Source organism: Chrysemys picta, chromosome 2, assembly GCF_011386835.1.
Source record: "Chrysemys picta bellii isolate R12L10 chromosome 2, ASM1138683v2, whole genome shotgun sequence".
Lineage (NCBI taxonomy): Eukaryota > Metazoa > Chordata > Testudines > Emydidae > Chrysemys > Chrysemys picta.
The window spans coordinates 51,708,383-51,728,019 of NC_088792.1; the positions used below are offsets into that span (position 1 = coordinate 51,708,383).

At 40.2% G+C, this 19,637-nt stretch overlaps 1 protein-coding gene across 2 annotated transcripts in view; it reads left to right on the top strand.

Moving 5' to 3' along the window:
• GLCCI1 (glucocorticoid induced 1) overlaps positions 1 to 19,637 on the top strand; it is a 98,404-nt gene that overhangs the window by 18,171 nt on the left and 60,596 nt on the right. For both annotated transcript variants that reach the window (XM_005299877.4, XM_008163419.4), the window contains exon 2: positions 10,515 to 10,666. In XM_005299877.4, coding sequence (XP_005299934.2) covers positions 10,515 to 10,666 — 152 coding nt within the window. The remainder of the gene's footprint in view (positions 1 to 10,514; positions 10,667 to 19,637) is intronic.

The following is a 19,637-nucleotide window of genomic DNA, read 5'->3' on the forward strand; positions in this document are numbered from 1 at the left end:
TGGATGACCTAATATTACTTGATGAAAGGACATCAGGCCAAATTTTATCACTTTAATCTCTTGGTAGCTTTATGTGCCATTTTCAGGCTGTTCACAGTCTAAGGCAGAAATAATTGCATCAATTTATAATCTCCACTTTTGGAATATTTCTTCACAATCATAAGAACTAGAACATTTTTTCCTAATAAAATCTTAATATTTAAATTGGAGCACTATCCTGAGGATAAGTCTGCAGTCACATAACTGTACTATAAATGGGCCTTGCAGCCAGCCAGCCAGCCAAGTACAGAATAATTTGGAGTCATAACTCTCTCATGTTGCTATAACTACTTAGGCAAATACTTGGGGGGAGGCAGAAGTCGGGCAGTAGCCATTTATCAACTTGGCTATTTTTCTACTAGCTAATAATCTACTCCATGATTCAAACAGATATGAATGTTCATTCAAGGAAAAGGGTTATTTTGTGCAACACACAAATTTTATTTTTATTCCCATTGCAAACCAATTTAAAAAAAAAACAACCTTGTAACTGCATGTGAATTACATTGGAATGGAATAAAATTTTCCAGATAGCCTGATGACAAACCATGAATAGATTTTAAGTGCTTTATTTGCCCTGCTAATAGTTAACCTTAAGACTAGCTTTCTGTTTCAAGCTCAACTTTTGAGTGCTCTAAAACCTACACTGTTACTTGGATTGCCTTGAAATTTGGTATGCCTCCTAGAGGGTGGGGTTCTGTTAGTGAGCAAATTTGGGGGTCATTTGACCAAGGGATTTTTAAGTTATAAATGGTTTTTCTTGAAGTTGACATTTTGGCAATCGATTTTTGCTTACAGATAGAAATCAAATGAGGACTCCTTGTACCGGGAGGGCAGGGGGGAGACGGGACAACAGAGTGCATGGCACCCAACTCTTGGGTGAAAATCAAATTAAAGCATTATTGGGGGGAAACTGCTTCTTTAGTTTACAGAGTCAGAAGCTTTTCACATTAAGTGATGAGCTAAAGGAATTACATTGTTCATGGGCAGTGAGAGAGGATAACAATCTGGAAAAACACCTGCTTATCACAAAAGCTCTGATGAAATATCAGAGTCAGTGAACCCAAGCACCGTGAGTTCAAATCTAAACCAGGGCAGAAATTTGAAGGGAAAAAAAGTAGGTATACTGCTTCATATCAAAGGGGACTTTTATTTGAGGCAAATGTAATCACAGGGCAGCATTATATTCAAAAGGTGTTGGTTTGTTGGTTTTTTTTAACTACACAACCCGATGCTTGCTAAGAGGGGAGGATGGTTAGAGGTGAAAGATTAAAGAATAGGGGGAAGGGTTGAGGGATCAAGTGATGGGGAGGTGAGATGGGATGGGTTGGGCACTGGGAAGGGAAACATGGGGTTAAGTGACAGCAGGACTGGGGGGAGAATATACATAGGGGCACCTGTCAGCCCTGCATTCCCCTCTCCCATGTGTATCATGATCTGGGGATCCCAGCCCACCTACAGAGATGTGGCACCCCCTTCATGTAAGTCAGGTTCTGGAGGGAGCTTCCTTTTCAGGGGAAGGTCTCTGAGCCCCATTCCCTACCTCCCATTTGAACTGGGATCTGGGGGTCCCCCTCACTTGTGTCTAAGCCCTGCTCTACCCCCCCCCCCCCATGTTTGCACACCAGGATCTGGGCCAATTTTGAGCAGGGGTTTGACTGTCATCCTTACTCTCCCCCCCCCCCCCCCCCCCGCCCATGTGAAGCAGGTTCTGGAGGGGGCTTGTCTTTCTGGGATTGTCTGAGCCCCATTCCCTCACCTCTTTGTGTGATCTGGGAGTCATTGACACCCCTCAGGAGTATTTGAGCCCCACACCATGCCCCCCCTTGTGTGCACACCAGGATCTTGTGGGGGGAAGCTGCCATACTTCATGTGAACTGGGTTCGGGGGGATGGAGGGTTGCCTTTCTGCGAGTATCCACACCCTACTCCCTAACTTCTTAATGTGAGCAGAGGATCATTGCCCTCCTGCGGATGTCTGATCCCTGCTCCCCATGATCTGGGGGGGGTCCTTTGTGCACATTACAATCTGGGGAGGCCCTGCCCCTCTATGGGGGAGGTCTGACCCCTCTCCCCCTTCTATAAGGCACATTCTAGGGGGTCTTGCCCCTCTGGGTGGGGAGTTTAGAAGGTGCACACTCCAAGCATATACCAAGAACGCATTGCTGAGACTAGACTGAGAACAGGTATGTTTGACATCTCAGATTCTGATGTCAAATTTGGCGTCTTATGAGAATCTGGAATTTCTGATAGGATGATCTACACCTGAGCTAAAGGCTTGGTCTGCACTCAAAAGTTAGGTTGACATAGCTACATTGGTTAGAGATGTGAAAAATCCACACCTCGGACCAGCATAGCTATGTCAACCTAACAACTAGTGTTGACACAGCTATGTCGATGGAAGAATGCTTCTGTCAATGTAACTACCTTTGTTTGTGGAGGTGATGTTCCTGCGCTGATGAAAAAGCCCTTCTGCTGGTGCACACTGTCTCTACGTTATGGGGTTATGGTGACCCAAGTGATGCAGCTACACTGATACAGTTTCCATAGTGCAGAGTATCCTAAGACCATTGTAGCGAATCTCAACAGTAGGTCATAAATGCATTCTTTATGCAAGGCTCTGGTAGACTACTCAGTAGTATTGCGCTTCCTTAAGGAAGCAAATCTATCAAAACCAACAGTTATGCCTACTTTCCCAACCTGGGGTGTTCTCCCATTACTACAGGCTCTTGTGACCTGTTAGTTCAGACCAATGTCATCTGATTATCTGTTTCCTTTCCACAAAGACCTGCTGCTTGCTTTCAGTCACATTAACAATACATCTTCAGAATCTTTGCATTTAGAAGACTTGAGCCTTCACTGTGTCTTCCACCAGGAAAAGGCGTTCTCTTCATGCCATAGAATCATTTATAACCAATGCTAACTCTTCTTTCTACATATCACAGAAAATTATTCTTCCTTTGTTTTGCTCTAAACTTAAGCCCCCAAAACAGAGTGTGGCACCGTCTAGATTTGAGAATGTGGAAGGATATATCTTAATAGAACTGATCAATTCAGAAAAACATCATCATCCATTTACATCCCAAATGCCTGTGTCTGAAAGTATTAAGATTCTCCATAGTCTAGTGCAGGGGTGTCAAACTCAATTGCACAGGGGGCCAAAACTCAAAACTCGCGGGCCGAACAGTATAACCATTTATTTAACAGACTAAATATTTATGTTTTTTAACCATTAATATGAACCAAAATACAGGATATCATTCCAAAATAAATACATTTCAACTTAAAATATTTTGCTCTTCATAAAAAAATATCCTGTCAATACAATACATTCAAAATCTGTACATGCTGGAATATTAAAAAATCTGAAAATATAAATAAAAAATTGAATTTAAAGCAAAAGTATAATCATAACAAATCATAACATTCCATTTTCTTGTCCTATTTAGTCAGAGCCTGATACTTGGAGTCTTTTCTTTGCAACAAGTTCGTTTATGTTTGGGGTTAGGTTCTGTGTTGTGAAGATTCTCAGGATCGATTGCAGGTGTTCATCAGTGAGGCGACTCCTGTGTGACGTTTTGTTAATTTTCATCACAGAGAACAGCTGCTCGCACAGATATGTGCTGCCAAACATGGACAGGATTCGAGCCGCATGTTGGCGGAGCTGCGGCATCGCTTCAGGAATGAAGCGAGTGAACTGTGCTGGCCCCGCAGTGTCGTACTTTGCCTTCAGTGTCCCGTTACATTGCAGTTCTATCAGCTCCATCTGCATTTCTACAGGTGCGGTTTCCACATCGACTGCAAATGGGTTGCGAAGCAGCTCGAAGTTACTTTTCAGTGCCTCAAAGTCACTGAAGCGCCGTGCGAACTCAGTGCGCAGCGCGCTGAGTTTTTCAGCAAAGGTGGCATTTGGGAAAACTGTGGCACTTTCTTGGTTCCGTATTACTTGGCAACAGGGAAAGTGAGACAAGTTGCATTGGTGCATTTGTGTCTCCCATAAGCGCAGCTTCACTTGAAATGCCTTCACTGCATCATGCATATCGGTTATTATGTGCTCCCGTCCCTGGAGTTGAAGGTTTAAAGCGCTAAGATGCGACGTTATGTCAGCCAGGAACGCCAACTCACATTTCCACTTTTCATCCCGCAGAACTGTGCAGTCTTTCCCCTTACTGTCCATGAACTGGCAGATTTCCTCTCGCAGCTCAAAGTGTCTTTTGAGAACTTTTCCCCGACTTAGCCACCGGACCTCCGTATGATATGGCATATCGCCAAACTCGCTATCTATTTCCCGCAGAAAAGACTGGAATTGGCGGTGATTTAAACCGTGGGCTCTGATAAAGTTGACTGTTTGTGTTACAGTGTTCATCACATGATCCATTTTTAGGACTTTAGCACTCAGCGATTCCTGGTGTATGATGCAGTGATACACTGTCAACTCACCGGCACAGTTCTCCTCCCGCATCTTTGAGCGCATCCTTCCCACCAGTCCATTTTTTTCACCACACATAGCAGGTGCGCCATCTGTTGTAAGTCCAACGAGTTTTTCCCACGGCAGTTTCATGTCGGTTACACTTTGAAATACATTTCCAAAGATGTCTTCTCCTTTCGTTGTCCCGTGCATCGATTTAATGTCCAGTATTTCCTCTGTTACGCACAAATTGGAATCCACACCACGGATAAATATCGCCAGCTGTGCAGTGTCAGTCGCGTCAGTAGTTTCATCCACGGCAAGGGAGTATGCAACAAAATCTTTTGCTCTTTCAATCAACTGTGTTTTCAAATCAGTCGCCATCTCACAAACCCGATTAGCAACAGTGTTTCTGCTGAGGCTTACATTTGCAAACGCTCGCGTTTTATCTGGACAAAGGACGTCGCACACTTTCATCATACAATTCTTTACGAATTCCCCCTCGGTAAACGGCCGTTCTGATTTGGCGATCTCTTCGGCCACAATGAAACTTGCTTTCACAGCAGCTTCACTTTGTGATTTTGCTTTGGTGAAAAATGTCTGCTGGGATGTCAAATTCTTCAACTCCTCTACCTTTTGTAGCTTCTGTCCTGCGCTCAGGTTTTTGAATTTGTTCTCATGTTTCGTCTCGTAGTGCCGTCTTAGGTTATACTCCTTCATTACAGCGATATTACTCCCGCAAAGGAGACACACTGGTTTACCTGCAATTTCAGTAAACATATACTCATTCTCCCACCGGCTTTGAAAGCCTCGGTTTTCAGAAACAATTTTTCTCTTGGCCATTGTTGGGGTCTAGCTTTGATTTGATATTAGCGTTGTATACATCAACAGACCGCGAACTTGAACCGCGGCTTGCCGTTGGCGGCAATTGCACTGCATCATGGGATTTGTAGTGTGTGTTATTGGGGCGTCATATCACAGGGCCATTAAAAACAGATATATAAAACGATTTCGCGGGCCGGATATAATTGTATGGCGGGCCGGATGTGGCCCGCGGGCCTTGAGTTTGACACATGTGGTCTAGTGGATTGAGTGCTGTATAATTGAAACATATTCAGCTGCAGATAAACTGTTTCCAAGGGCTTATTCAATGTGTTCTGCAGTAGCCTCCTGGACAGAATGTCCATCAGCTACTATAGAGAATCTGCAAAACTATCCCCAGTCATCCATCAGCATTGGGTTGAAAGTTTCTGCAAAACTTCTTGGCAGGAAAGTGCTGTATGTGGTGGTCCCAAAATAGACTAATACTACTAATTTTAGTGATGGTGGAACTTATATCTTTCTGTTTTTGGCTCTTCTTACTAACTTTACCTTACTGGTCTTTACATCTCATTTGTCTCAAACTGGGGAGAGGTCTTCTTCATTTGAAAAGTTCTTCAGGTTCAGTCTGATGGCCTCTTCAGAGAGTTAATATAATTCAATAAACCATTATTAAGTTCTACTTAATCTGTGTATGAGTTTCAGGGTGGATTTGATTTAAATCAAATTGATGTAAATCATGATTTAAATCACTAGTCAGGAAGACTGGTGTGACTTTCCCATTTTTTTTTAAAATGCTTGTAATTTAACTCTGTCATTGCATATTTCTATTTTTAAGATCTCACTCAGTTCCTTCCAAATTTCAACAGCATCAGCAATAAAACAGCTATTTCCATGCATTTTGTTCAAGGCTGCAGAAATAGGCTTCAGGGTACTCAGCATGTGTTCAACATTAGCCTTTATTTCTGGAACACTGAAGTCTTTGGCTAGGAGGTGCATCAAATGAGCACTGCAACCATATGTTAGTAGCTTGGGACTCTCCTTCTAAATTTCTTCTCATCTTGGATACATTTGCAGCATTGTCTGTGACCAAGCTGCGTATTAGACATTTGAATTTTTTTTCACATTTTGTTATAGCTTGTACTGCTCCTTCTTGTAAGTATTCTGCTGTGTATGCATTTTCTGATGTCTTCCTTACAGAAACAATTGATACAACAGAAGAAGGGAATGTCACACAAGCACATACAATAGGATCATTGTGGACATTGCTCCACCCATCAAGACTCAGGTTCACAATTTCAGCTTCTAGACCTTTTGCACACTGCTCAATTTCTCTTTCCTTCACTTTATCTAGCAATTTGCCTGCAACATCTGCTCTGTTGGGTGGACTGTATCCTGGTCTTAATGACTGAACCATATTAATGAAGTGTGGGTTTTCAATCATATGGAAAGGAGAGTTTGTTGCATAAACAAACCAGGCAATTTTTTCATCAATTACCTCTTTTTGTAATCTGCTGATTCTTATCACAAATTTGTCTATGGTTGTTTCTGGATGATGGAGATGATTTTTTTTTTCTTTTTGCTACAGGTAATATACTGTGGCTATGTGACGTACACGATGTGAGCGAAACACTATCATTGGCAGATAACTCTGAAACTGTAGAAAATGATGGTGATCTTGAAGGTGGATAGTCTTCAGAATCCTGTATGTGGAGGATGGATTCTCCTAAACAAAATAAGTCAATGCAGTTATTTAATTATTATTACCATACTGTTCATTTAGTATTACTCATTGTATTCACTGACACTCACTACTACTTTAAAGGCGAAATTGTAAAAGGAAGATCTATCTATTTCTGCTATTTTTTTATCAAAACTGCATCTAAAATGATAGTATCATGGAATAACAACTATATTTTTTGCTCAAACATGAGAATTCAAGAATAGTCCAGAAGGAAGACAAGCAGTCCTTAAGAAAGAAGTATGAAATAAAAAAGTTTACCAACCTGAAAATCCTGCATGTTCAGATGTATTCCTTTCATCATCTTCAACACAGCTTCCTCCTGGGAAGGAACACTTACGATGTTTCATTCGGGCAGCCAGGCCTTGCATTTCTTTGTTGCACTTTTTGCATTTTGCACGCATGCTTGTCTTATCCACAGGTAGAGGAACTTAATTAAAAGATTCGCAAACTGGGTCACTTTTATGGCCTGCTGTCATTATAGGTTTTCCCTTCTAGTGAGAGAATGGTATGGTAGATCTCAAATCAATGAAGGCCACACTCAGAAAGACCTCAAGACTTCTGGAATATGCTGCTCAAACAGTTTCACTTTCGTTTCTACTGCCTGTCCCTCCCTTCTCACATTTATCTCCAAACTTCTTCTCCTTGTCCAGATCTATTCTGCCTCAACAATCCTCTATTCATTGAACTTTTTGAAACTTTGCACTTTTAGAGAGAGGTAAGGGATTGATTGTACACAGATTTGCAGAAGGACAATAGGGTTGAGGTCTGTTATTTCTCACCTCTATATATTACTTTATTTAAAACATTTTTGCTGTTAACAACAGGCATGTTATCTCTGGAGACACAAATTCACAGTTTGAGAACTGCAAAACTTAGTATCTCTGATGGTATCTTCTAGACTGAGCACTGAGTCCCATTGGGTAGATAGAAAGATTAACCTAAATAATCTATACAGATGCCTGCGGAACACCATAAGATTGGGTCCCTAATCCATGAACTCTTTTACAAAGCTTTTCTTAAACATTACATGAATATATTGTCTCATAATATAGAATTAGAATTTATAATCCCTATTCCATGATGAGATATCTTTGAGCTATAATGTATCCTAATTAAAAATATCTTTAGATCGTTTTTTCCTCAAAAAGCATTTAATAAAAAACATCTGATTTTTTTTAAATCATTGATTTTTATCTACCCTGATGAGTTTACACGTTTTGTACAGCTTTAGAAATATTCATCTGTTGTGAGAGTAGAAGGAGTGTGACCAAGTGTGAACTGCTTCCAGTATCTGCAGTGAGAGAGACAAAGCTCAACCGTCTTGTACTGGACTAGAAGCCTGTATCAGAAGGGGAATAACCATATAACAGATTTTTTTTTCCAAGTTACATAAAGTACAAATACCTTGTTTTGAAGGAAGAATTGAAACCTTGGCTCAGTCAGCCAAAGCACTATTTATTTGAGCATGTTAATATGGACAGAGTGGAGAGATAACTCGGCCATAGTTCATTCAGGTCTTTGAAGATGGCTAGGACCTTGAAATTAAACCAGAATTCTGCTGGTAGCCAATGCAATGTTCAGTGATCTGTGGTGGTACTGATAATTTTCTCTCTCAGGTGCTAGGCAGGCTGGTTCTTGCTTAGGGTCTAACTGATTGCCATATGTGGGATCAGGAAGGAGTATTCCCCTAAGCCAGAATGGCAGTGACTGTTTTTTTGTTTTGTTTTGTTTTCCCCACCTTCTGCAGTGTGGGGGTGGATCATCTGGATATTATATCTCACTTAATCCCCTGCCATTTAGGCACTGATCCATCTATCTTACTCCCTGCCTGTGCCACACAAATTTAGCCTCCTGAGGACTATAATACCTTGGTCTAATTTTATATGTTGGGGTTAGCGTGTGGAGGCAGGGTGGTGGTGGCGGCCTATGATATACAGAGGTCAGACTAGAAGATCTGATGATCCCTTTTGGCCTTAAATTCTAAGACTCTATGAAAATGTTTTGCCCTTTCTCCAGAATCACATCAGTCATGCCTGGAGCAAGCTATAGCTAGCTGCTCCTCATCTAGACCTACAATTCCCCTAGCAGCACAGTGCTTGAGGGAATTGGTATATTTTAGCTGAAAGGATACTTTAGATCTTCTTTCCAAATACTGATTGCATCTGAGCCTGTGGCATCTTGGGCTCTCCCTACTTACTCTTCTAATTGAATTAGATGTGATATGATGATTCCCTGTGGTGCTCTGCCTGTCAGGGCCTTGGAAGTTAAAGGTACTCATTGATAATCACTGGGATCTCTTTGAATGGAATGAGTGGTGTTAACTTAAAGTAATTCCTTCTGCCAAATCCCAAAAATAGAGTGTGAGGGCTGGTCTAACACTACAGCGGGGATTGATGCTCTGAGATCGATCCACGAGTGGTTGATTAGCAGGTCTAGTAAAGACCCGCCAAGTCAACTGCAGATTGCTCTCCAGTCGACCCTGGTACTCTACCTCCCGATGAGAAGAGTAAGGTAAGTCGACAGGAGATTTTCTCCCGTTGACCCCCCGCGATGTAGCCCCCGCGGTAACTCGACCCTAAGGTATGTTGACTCCAGCTACGTTATTCACGTAGCTGGAGTTGCGTAGTGTAGGTCAACTTACCGCGGTAGTGTAGACATAGCCTGAGTGGCACCTTGTGATCCACTGTGTGAAAGGCAGAGCTACTACAGATCTTAGACGTCTTTCCACTGATGTGAGATAACCTCACCTGTATATTGTGTGAGTGCTGTCAGATAGGGCATTGTCTGAAACCTAATTTTAAAGGATCTATCAGTAACCTTTTTGTTTGAAAAAAAAAAAAAATAAAAAATTACTGCTCAGATTTCAGAGAGGATTAGTCACACCTTACTTTCAGTTAGAGACCTGGAGGAGGAGCATTATTCCAGGAAAGGGTGGATGGAGCCACAGAAGAATATCAATAGTCTCAAAACACCCAAGGTAGCAAAAGGCTGGAAATATTGAAAGTTCTGCAGTGAAATAAAAATGGGAACAAACTGAAATTAAGAAATAAACTTGTGTCACCATCATCTTATGTTTATAAAGAAGATATACAAAATATAAACTTATTACTCATTTAAGGTTTTCATAAGATTCTTATGGAAATCTTGAGTACCTATGATGCAAGACAATATCTGAGTACTGGGGGGATGGTGGAGAAAATTCCTTGACATTTTTCCCAAAATTTCTTCTTAGTTAGGGCTTGAAAGGCTGTCTTATTATATAGTAATCTTTTAAAAGTGGGCTACAAAACTATGAATTTGGCCATTTTAAACACTACCTTAACTTAAAGGGGGAAATGATTTTGATGTGAGGACAGTTTTCAATTTAAACAAAAACCCTTTTGCTTAAACATCTTTTTCCCATGCTTAAAGCTAAGGGTAAACTACTTAAATTATAACTTTTTGTTTTACCTGGCTTGTTATGTTTCATATCAAATCTTGAATAACCTTTTTATTTTTTTTGCAGTGGACAGGCCAAAATCCCAGCAAGTTAGAACCTCTGGTACCATAAGGCGAACCTCTTCTTTGGACACAATAACAGGACCTTATCTCACAGGACAATGGCCTCGTGATCCCCATGTACACTACCCCTCATGCATGAAAGATAAAGCTACTCAGGTAAAATCTATAAAATCAAAAAAATCTATTAAAAAAAAATCACAGGACAAAAATTGCCTGATAAATTGGTCTGTGCCTGTTTGCATTTTATTATCTTGTCCAAAATGTCAACTAAACTCTCTTCAGTAGAACAGCAGCTTTTCTTTCAAAATCTCAGCACAAATATATACTTCTGAAAAAATTAGGGTATGATAATGTTTTTGTAATTTGGTGGTTTGATCTTACTAATGTATTGAATAATTCAGAATGTTTCTGTGCTTTTAGAAAGTAAGTTTTCAATAATCCTTCATTTTAATTAATAAGCACAAGTATATACATTTTAAAAATATAATTGAGGTGAATTTCTGTCGGTGGCAAACTAGTAAATTATGAATAGGTGCTGTATTCTTTTCTACAACCTTAATAAAGCAGTCCTCTTGCTGTTGTAATTTTTGCTACTCCTAAAAGCAGTGAATGAAAGGTGAGCTTCTAATATTTATTAATTACTTACAATATTGGTGGTAAAATGACCTGGGGAATGACACTATGAAGATAGATCATTTCAGTGATGAGTGCAAAAGCTAATATTTTTAACTCTTGGAAAATACCACTCTTGAAACAGATTGAAAAGAGTTCTGTTAAGTATTATAAATTATTAAATTCAAGCAGAAACATAGTTTTTACTCTAATCTCTAAGATTAACCAGTCACTTTACCTTTTTTGTGTTTTGGTTCTTTTGTTTTTGTTAAAATGGGCAAGAAAAGTTGGACATTATCAGGTGCTGGGCCATGTGGCTTTTCTTGCATTTTTCAGAAATTAGACACACACATTTCATTCTATTAGATAGAGAGTGAGATAGGAGAAAAGCTTGTACTCCTCAGTTACCTATCCTTTAAACTTGTAGAGTTGCACACGTTTTTAGTCAAGCAGTTTCCATTAATAGCAATGGGAATGGCATTGCTTAAGCCCAGTGTAGGAAACAGTATTTTAGTGGTGTGTATTATGAACATTTCAAAGCAAGCCATAGCTTTTGATTTCTGATTCAAGTTCATCAGGCATTTTGGACCAAGAGGATTAGTGAATACTATTGGTGCAAATGTTTTTCTAACATTCAGAGGTGCACTGGCATAGTAGATTATTCAGCCTATTTTTTCTGTCCTCCACCTGGAAATACCCTTGACTATTCAGACTAGCAAGTGGCAAATTGTTTTCAACATAGCTAAATTTAGACTTGGAGGAAAGAGCCTAAAGTAAGAACATCTGTTAAATATGCAGATGTTACATCATGCTAACGAGGAATCACAATTTACTCAGGTTAACCCAACTTCTAAATGCAAGCCTTCAAAGTCAACTTTGTAGGTCCCCAAGTTTTTACCTTTAAGACCGCGGTTCTCAAACTGTGGGTCAGGACCCCGTTTTAATGGGGTCACCAGGGCTGGGGTTAGACTTGCTGGCCCGGGCTGAAGATGAAACCCAACCCCCACCACCCATGGCCAAAGCCTGAGGGGTTTAGCCCTGGGTAGCGGGGCTCAGATTACAGGCCCCCCGTCTGGGGCTGAAGCCCTGGAGCTTTGGCTTTGCGCCCCCCTCTCACCCCTCCCCCAGGGCATGGAGCTTGGGATTTGGCTTCGGTCCCCGGCCAGGATGGCAGGGCTTGGGCAGGCTCAGGCTTGGTCCCCCATTCCTGGGGTCATGTAGTCATTTTTGTTGTCAGAAGAGGGTCATGGTGCAATGCAGTTGGAGAACCCCTGCTTTAAGAGATAAGTCTTGTTCAGCATCTGTGGAGAAAGTTTAGTGTTAAATAGCTTGTACTGTGTTTCGGCTTCAAAGGACTCCGTGTCCATGATAGTGCTAGCCTCACTTTGTGTCTTATGTACCAGCTTACTATCCAGGCCACTGGTTGTATGTCTTAATCCCATCACAGAATCAAGTGGGGGTTTAAGCTACTAGTCGCTTTTTTGTATGAGGACTGCTGTTGCTGATGTCATTGATGAATAGGCAGTTTAAAACATCATCTTGATATTTGGTTGAATTTGAAGTTGGCCAAATATTCTGCAGTACATTGTATGTTGGATGTTATAAAAGCTAACACATTAATGAGCCATCATTCCATGGGAATGGAGGCAAGAGTTAAACAAGCCTTACAAACTGTTATGAATTTACCGGACTTGCAGCCCTTGTAATTTAATGGAACAAATGGTTGTGTATTGAATTGAATTGTAATAGTTTATTTTAATTTCATATTTTGTAACTTCGATTGCTTGTCTCTGTGTAGTGCATTTCAGGTTGCTCATGTGCCCAGGACCAGAGAATTTTTCCCTTGGAGTGTCTGTTTGGTCCACACATGCACCCTCACTCTCCTCATGCACCTCACTGAGGACATAAAAGGCACTGCCAGACTGCCACCATTTTAGTTTCTTCTTACAGCTTGTGGTTTAGGGTGGGGTTTCAGTGTTCTGCTGACTTCTTCGGCTTTTCCTTGTAAATAGATCAAAAAGGTAGTCTCAGTTGTTTTAGTCTAATTAGCAAGCTAAATTGTTAGGTTTGGCTTCCTAACTTTGGGACTCTTCCCCCCCCTCTCCTCAGGGTGGAGATTGATTCAGTCACCTCTTGGAAGCTGTGGGAATTTCAGCCCTGGCCTCCCTGGCCTGTAGGGTCTCCCTCAGGTTCAAGTGTCTTCCGTTCCCTCCTCTTTGGGGCTAAGGAGACTTCCTGTCAGGCTTTTCTCTCTTTGGCACAGGAGGCCCACACTCTTCCTTCTTGGGCTGTGCTTGTTAATTCAGGCCAGCTGTGGCATCCAACTGGCTCCTCCCTAGACTGATGCCACTTTTTACCATGGTCCTTCTCTCCCCTGGATTGGGAGAGCTCTGCAGGCATCAGTGTTTCCTGGTGTCTCTGGGAGCCGCTCTCACTAGGACCTCTGGCTTCTTAGGGTGGCCTAACTTATTTTGCCTTTTGGTACCTGGTGACATTACACTGAGCTTACCAGTGAGGAAGACAGGTCTAGCAGCTCATACCACCAAGCTTGAACAAGGATATCATTGTAATTTGCTTGGTTTCACATTTAGGAGTCCTCCTTTCCTCTGACAGCAAAATTGTTCATTAAAATAATTAAAAAATAGACTTCAGTGATACAGACTACTCTGTACAGAACATGGCTATGCAATTGTCCATTGTCAAGTCTCCAATGTATTCTTCTAAATTAAGAACTTGATAACTTCTACAATCCATCAACAGACGTTTGTTCAATAAAAGATATTCCCTCACCTACCTTGTCTTTCTCATTGAACCTAATAATGAAAATTCCTTGTTTCTATCTGATTTCCTGTTTCCTTTAGACAACTTCAGGTTTCCAATGTTTAAGTTATTTTCTAGAATAAATATGAATTCAGCAACTTCCAGATTTTCCATGAAATCATGGAATGTAGATATTTCTGCATGTACTTTGCATCAAATTGTCAAAATGGCTGGTTAGCATTTGCTAATATATTAGATACAATATGGTTGACTAAAATCATTAAGGCTTACTCCTTGTTACATAGATGCAGTGGGCTGGGTAACACAACTTTTTCTGTATTTTTGATTTTGTTTTTAAATAGAAATTGTGGTCCAACTGTTGAAGTGTTTCATGGGCAACTGGTGCTTCACTTCTGAAAAATAAGGCTACTAAGATGAAGTGGATTGTTGAACTTGACTCTGAATGGTTATTGAATCTGAGGGCTTGAAATATCAGATCAGTGCTGAGTGTATTTACTTCTTTGGCTTTCATTTTTAAAATACTCTTTTATTGGTATCTTTTCTAAGGAAACAGGAATATCAAACACTTACTATTATTTTTCCCTTCTCATTCCTGGGCTTCCTCCCACTCCCTAAAACGGAAAAGGATAGAAGACAAGTTTTAGCCTTCTGACTGTAAACTAAACTTAACCTCTTCCAGTTGGAAGTGTCAGCCAAGCAAGGGAGGTTAACAGATCGAAGGACAAAAGTATTTTCTTCCAGGAAAAAAAGAGGAGGGGAGATTGAATGTATGAACATATAACTACAAAAGCAAGATGTCCACCAGGCAGACCAAAAGTAAAGCTAGATTTAAAAAAATTTATTAGGAAATCCTGTATTTTGCTTTTTCAGTAGACATTATATGTGGAGCTGAAGTAAATCATTTGATATGCTTCTATAAACCAATCCATAATGGAATAAAATAAAATATATATTTTGGTTATATAAATGGTGACACTGCAGGGAGACATTACATTTTTTCTATACAGGAAGGCTCCCCCAGGAATGGTGCTGGAATGAACAATGACACACATGCATCCCAAAACCAGAATGAAGACTATGCTGAGACCCTCACATGATGGAAGTGACAAAGGGATAAACTTGGATGTGTAGGGCAGTTTGATAGGGAGAGAACTGATTTCTGGGAGAACAAAAGACACGGACCTTTTCTTGGCAGCCTATTAAGACATGGCCTCTGTGAGCTTATTATCAGGCACCATAGCCTTTGTAATGTATGCTTCAACGCTTGTAGTGTAGATTTCAGCAGCAATGTCTATGCAGCAGCGTTTACGCAGAGTACCAAAGAAAAGAATTTGCTTTCTTTCTTCTAACTAATAACAGTAACTATAATTCAGTTGTTTCTCTCACTGTTGATGTGTTTTGATGTACTTCACATGAGTTTCTTGAGAAGGAAGAGAAAAGTAAGCGGAAACCTGCAATTCTAAAGTAAAGCAGGCAGGGATCACAGCCCTTTCCATGTCTCTGATGTACTACATATGATGGTCCATGCTGGCAAAGAGAGGTGTCTTTGTCCTTGAGGACATTTGGGTACCTATTATTATAACTGGTCTGCTTGTTATCATTTTTTAAAAGAATAACTAATACATTTTGAGTTTATTTATTTCCTTAATAGAGGAATAATGTCAATGTATAACAAATATAGCATCATTCCTAATCATACGTCCTTAATGTGCACTACACTTTACAAGCTTAGCACCTTAGTGTGTGGTAAAAATGTCTGTGTCCTGTCTACACTAGTATTCTCACTGTTGCTGCCCCAGTAATATTGCAACAGTGGGAGATTTTTAAAAAATGGTAGTATAGAAATTGTGCGGTGGTAGTGTAGAAAACCCACGCTACTTCTGTCAATATTTTTTCCCTTCTTGTAATTCTAGAAGTCCAAATAGATTCACGCTGCTTTTCAAATGATCCATCTTTAAAAATGAAATCCACTTTGCTTAGTATATGAGAGCCACTTTCTCAGTGATCTGTTCAATTTTCCATAAATCTTGAAAAGCTCTCCAGAGGACTGACCTCTGTGGTGCATTATAGTCAACATTATACATGAATGTGTATGCAGTGGTGTAGCCGTATTGGTTCCAGGATATTGGTGGGTGAAGTAATATCTTATTGGACCACTTTCTGTTCGCGCACATAGAGTGTCTCTCTTTCTCACCAATGAAATCATACAAAAAAAATGATAAGACAAAAACATATCACGTGTGTGAGAACACTTCACAAAACAATCACTTTATATCGGATCTCTCAGTCCTTATCCTCAAAGGAAGCCTGCACAACACATTCAAAAGATGAGCCTGGGAGCTTAAATTCATAATTTTGCTAGATGCTAAACTCATTCATTGAATAGACACACTGTGTTTATGGCTTATTAAAATCTATGACATGCTAAGCCCCTCTCCCCCTTCTCATGCCTGGAGGGGAATTAACAGGTCACTTCACCTTGAATGGTCCCTTGCAATATGTGTTACATAGTTATGCTAAACAATCTGTTCTACCTTGTATTCAGCTGTGACTTTCTGAGTACATTTCCCCGATCTGAGGAGGAGCTCTGTGAAGCTGAAAAGTGTGTCTTTTTCTCAACAAAAGGTAGTCCAATAAAAGACATTACTTCATCCACCTTGTCTCTCTAATTATACATGAATGTCTGATTAGGTATGTGGTTTATTCTTCTGTTCTTTGTTCTGTTGGTGAATTTAAAAAATGGATTAGTCTCTTCCCAACCCCCCACTCCACACAACCCCCCCCCCCCCCCCACACACACACAACTTTTAGTATGAATGTAGAGGACATAGATAAAGAAAGAAGGCTTCTCTGCTATGTAACAATGTGTCTATTTTGTACATTCAGTTGCTCATGATTTCAGAGAATTTAGGTTCAGCATTATAGCTGTGTCAGCATTAAACTCAGCTCTTAATCTTTTTCCTACTTGGCTGAGGAATAGTCCATTTTTGGAACAACTTCATAAAAAAGTGTATTTTTAGAGTTTTAAAGTTAATGCCATCCCTTTCTGAAATGCAGAATTGACCAATCACTGAGCAAATACATCTTCCTACTTTTCAAAATTGAATATTCTAACTAAATATCTTTATATAAATATAATGCTCAAAAGATGCCCAACTGACACTTCACTTTTTTTTTCCTGATTGAATTTAAGTCCTGATATACAAGGCACTTTCTTGCCTGTGATGCAGCATGATCAAAGTTTTTTGCAAAGTTAGTTTTTTACTGAGTTATTAGTTTCTGTGATTCCTATGCTAGCCAGTGTCTTACAGCCCCTACCTTTCAACTCTCCAAGACAGCTGTGCTTCATAGAAATGCTTTGAGTAGAATTGGTTGATGCTTACATCTCTTGGTTGTAGGAGGCCTATTCTTTCTAATAGCAGAATCCCAGTGAGGAGAACTTCATAGAAGGAGATCTGATGAAGCCTGATAATGTTCAGTCCTAAATGCAAGCATCTTCTTTCATAAGATGTCTTCCCATTTGTCTTCCCTTATTCCTTGACGGAGGGGTCAGAGGTTAGAAGAGTGAGTGACCCCAACTGTTCCTCAGTTCCTTCTTAACCATTGAAGCTGCAGCAAACTCTGATTGCATGTCATGTCCTAGATACTTTGTCAATCTTACCTTTTTTTCTGCCTTTTCAAAACAATTTTGTTTAATTATGACAGGTTTCTTTATTTGAAAGAACAAAGAAGAAATGGTACTTGTCTGGTATGGATATTTTCTGGATTGTGCAAGTGGGAAGGCTACCTTATGCATTCCTTCTGGCAGGGGAGGCTCCTCAAACCCAGTCAGCTAAGTCTGGCAATATGCAAATCCAGCATCTACTTTGTAGATCTGCTAGCGTAAGTGACTTTTGCCTGGCTTAAGAGTTTCCCACATTCTTCATCTTAACCAGCTACTGAGCCCACTCTCAAAGTTGTCGTAGAGTTGTCTATGGCACAGAGGCCCTTGGGTCAACCTAATCCAGCTTCAGGGTTCTGATCACATTGGGGACCAGAGGTCCCTGGATCTTCTATGCTCACTTAACATGGTATTGAGATCCTGGTGCCATCAACGTTTCACAGAGGTCCTCAGCTTCCTCTAGGTTGACCTAATTTGGAGCCAAGATTGTGGCACTGAGGTCCCCAGAACCCCGTGGATCAATCTAACCTGATGCCAAGGTTCTGTTACCTCTAGGTTAACAGAGTCCAGTGCCTAGGAACTGGCACTGTGGTCTCTTTTATAAACAACTTGATGAAGCAATGGGGTGTCCATTCTATATGTCAATAATATTTCCAGCAGTCTGTATTGTCTGAGTCTGGTGCAAACATTTTGGTCCCATTGACTAGTTTAGCACTTGCTTAAAGTAGTCAAGTGCTATTATAAGTGGGGCTGAGGATCCGGCACAATTGACTGGTGAGCCACTTACAATGTGTACCAAACTACTTCAACTGTGTGTTTCTAATATTTACTGAAAACCTGTCTAGAAATCCAATATTTTGGTAGATGAATCTATCAAAAAATAATAAATCTTTAGTCCTATCTTAGGCTTTTATGCCAGCACTCATCACTACAGTGCACAAGCATCTCATGTTAGATTGGCATAGCAAGGTCTCAAGTTCATGGAGTCTGTGTTTTTCACCGTTGGTTGGTAGGGAGGTTCTGCTTTGTGTCTTTATGAAAGCTTAGATCTTCACCATGTGTTTGGCAACTTTAATTAAAAAAAAGTACCAAGGCTCCTAACTGGCCATTTGTCTTTAATAACTTGGAAAGCAGATACATTCAAGTATAGGTGGCCATCCCCCTCTCTGAACTTTCCAGTCTCAAAACTGTGCCCAGGCACTGGATTTCATGAGACTTTCATGTAATTTAAAGTTTCCAGTATAAGCTGCTTGAGATAAAGGATGGCGGCAAAAGTAGGAATTAATCGTTTGACATTTTTTCTAAGTCAGAAAAAATTATGTCCAAATTGCTTTAAAATTCTGGATACCCAACACAATTGCAAAATTGGAAGTGAAAACTATTTTTTGAGGAAGGGCCAAAAATCTGACTTTCAGTAGAAAGAATCCTCAACTTTAGCTGCTTCCTTTCCATAACATAGGGGTATGTCAATGGTATCCACTTTTAAATTCCATGACCAAGGAGCCTCACTTTAAGACTTTATGAATTTAGGAATTAGACACTTAAAATGAGACAAGGAAATTGTTTGTTTGTTTGTTTAGGAAGCTTTGTTGGAAGCCTATAGATAGCCACTATGTTGTTGTCTTACCCAGCCACACTGGGACACAACAATCCATCTTAGCACTAAAGAAGAGCAAGTGACGAGCTTTTGCACTCTCGTGAAACACCCAAGCGCAAAATTATTGATCCTGGATTTATTTTCTAAATTCTAGTCAATTGCATGATGCTTTGTCTTGAATTAGGAAGAAAGTATGTCCCCTAGCCAAAGCCATATTTTCCATTTAGGAGAATTTCAATACCTTATGTTGTGGTCAGCATTTCTTTTATCCCATCTGTAATACAATATATGCATATATTGCCCTTCACAAATAGTTCCAGGTTTCCATACAATTCAGAACAAAAACATCGAAGAAACCTTTTCAATTGTGATTGAAACAAAGCAGACTTATTCTGTAAATATTTATGAACTCCAGTCATTTGGCAATAGCTATTTTCTTTCTGAGCTCAAATGAGTGTTTAGGCTATTGAGTTGTC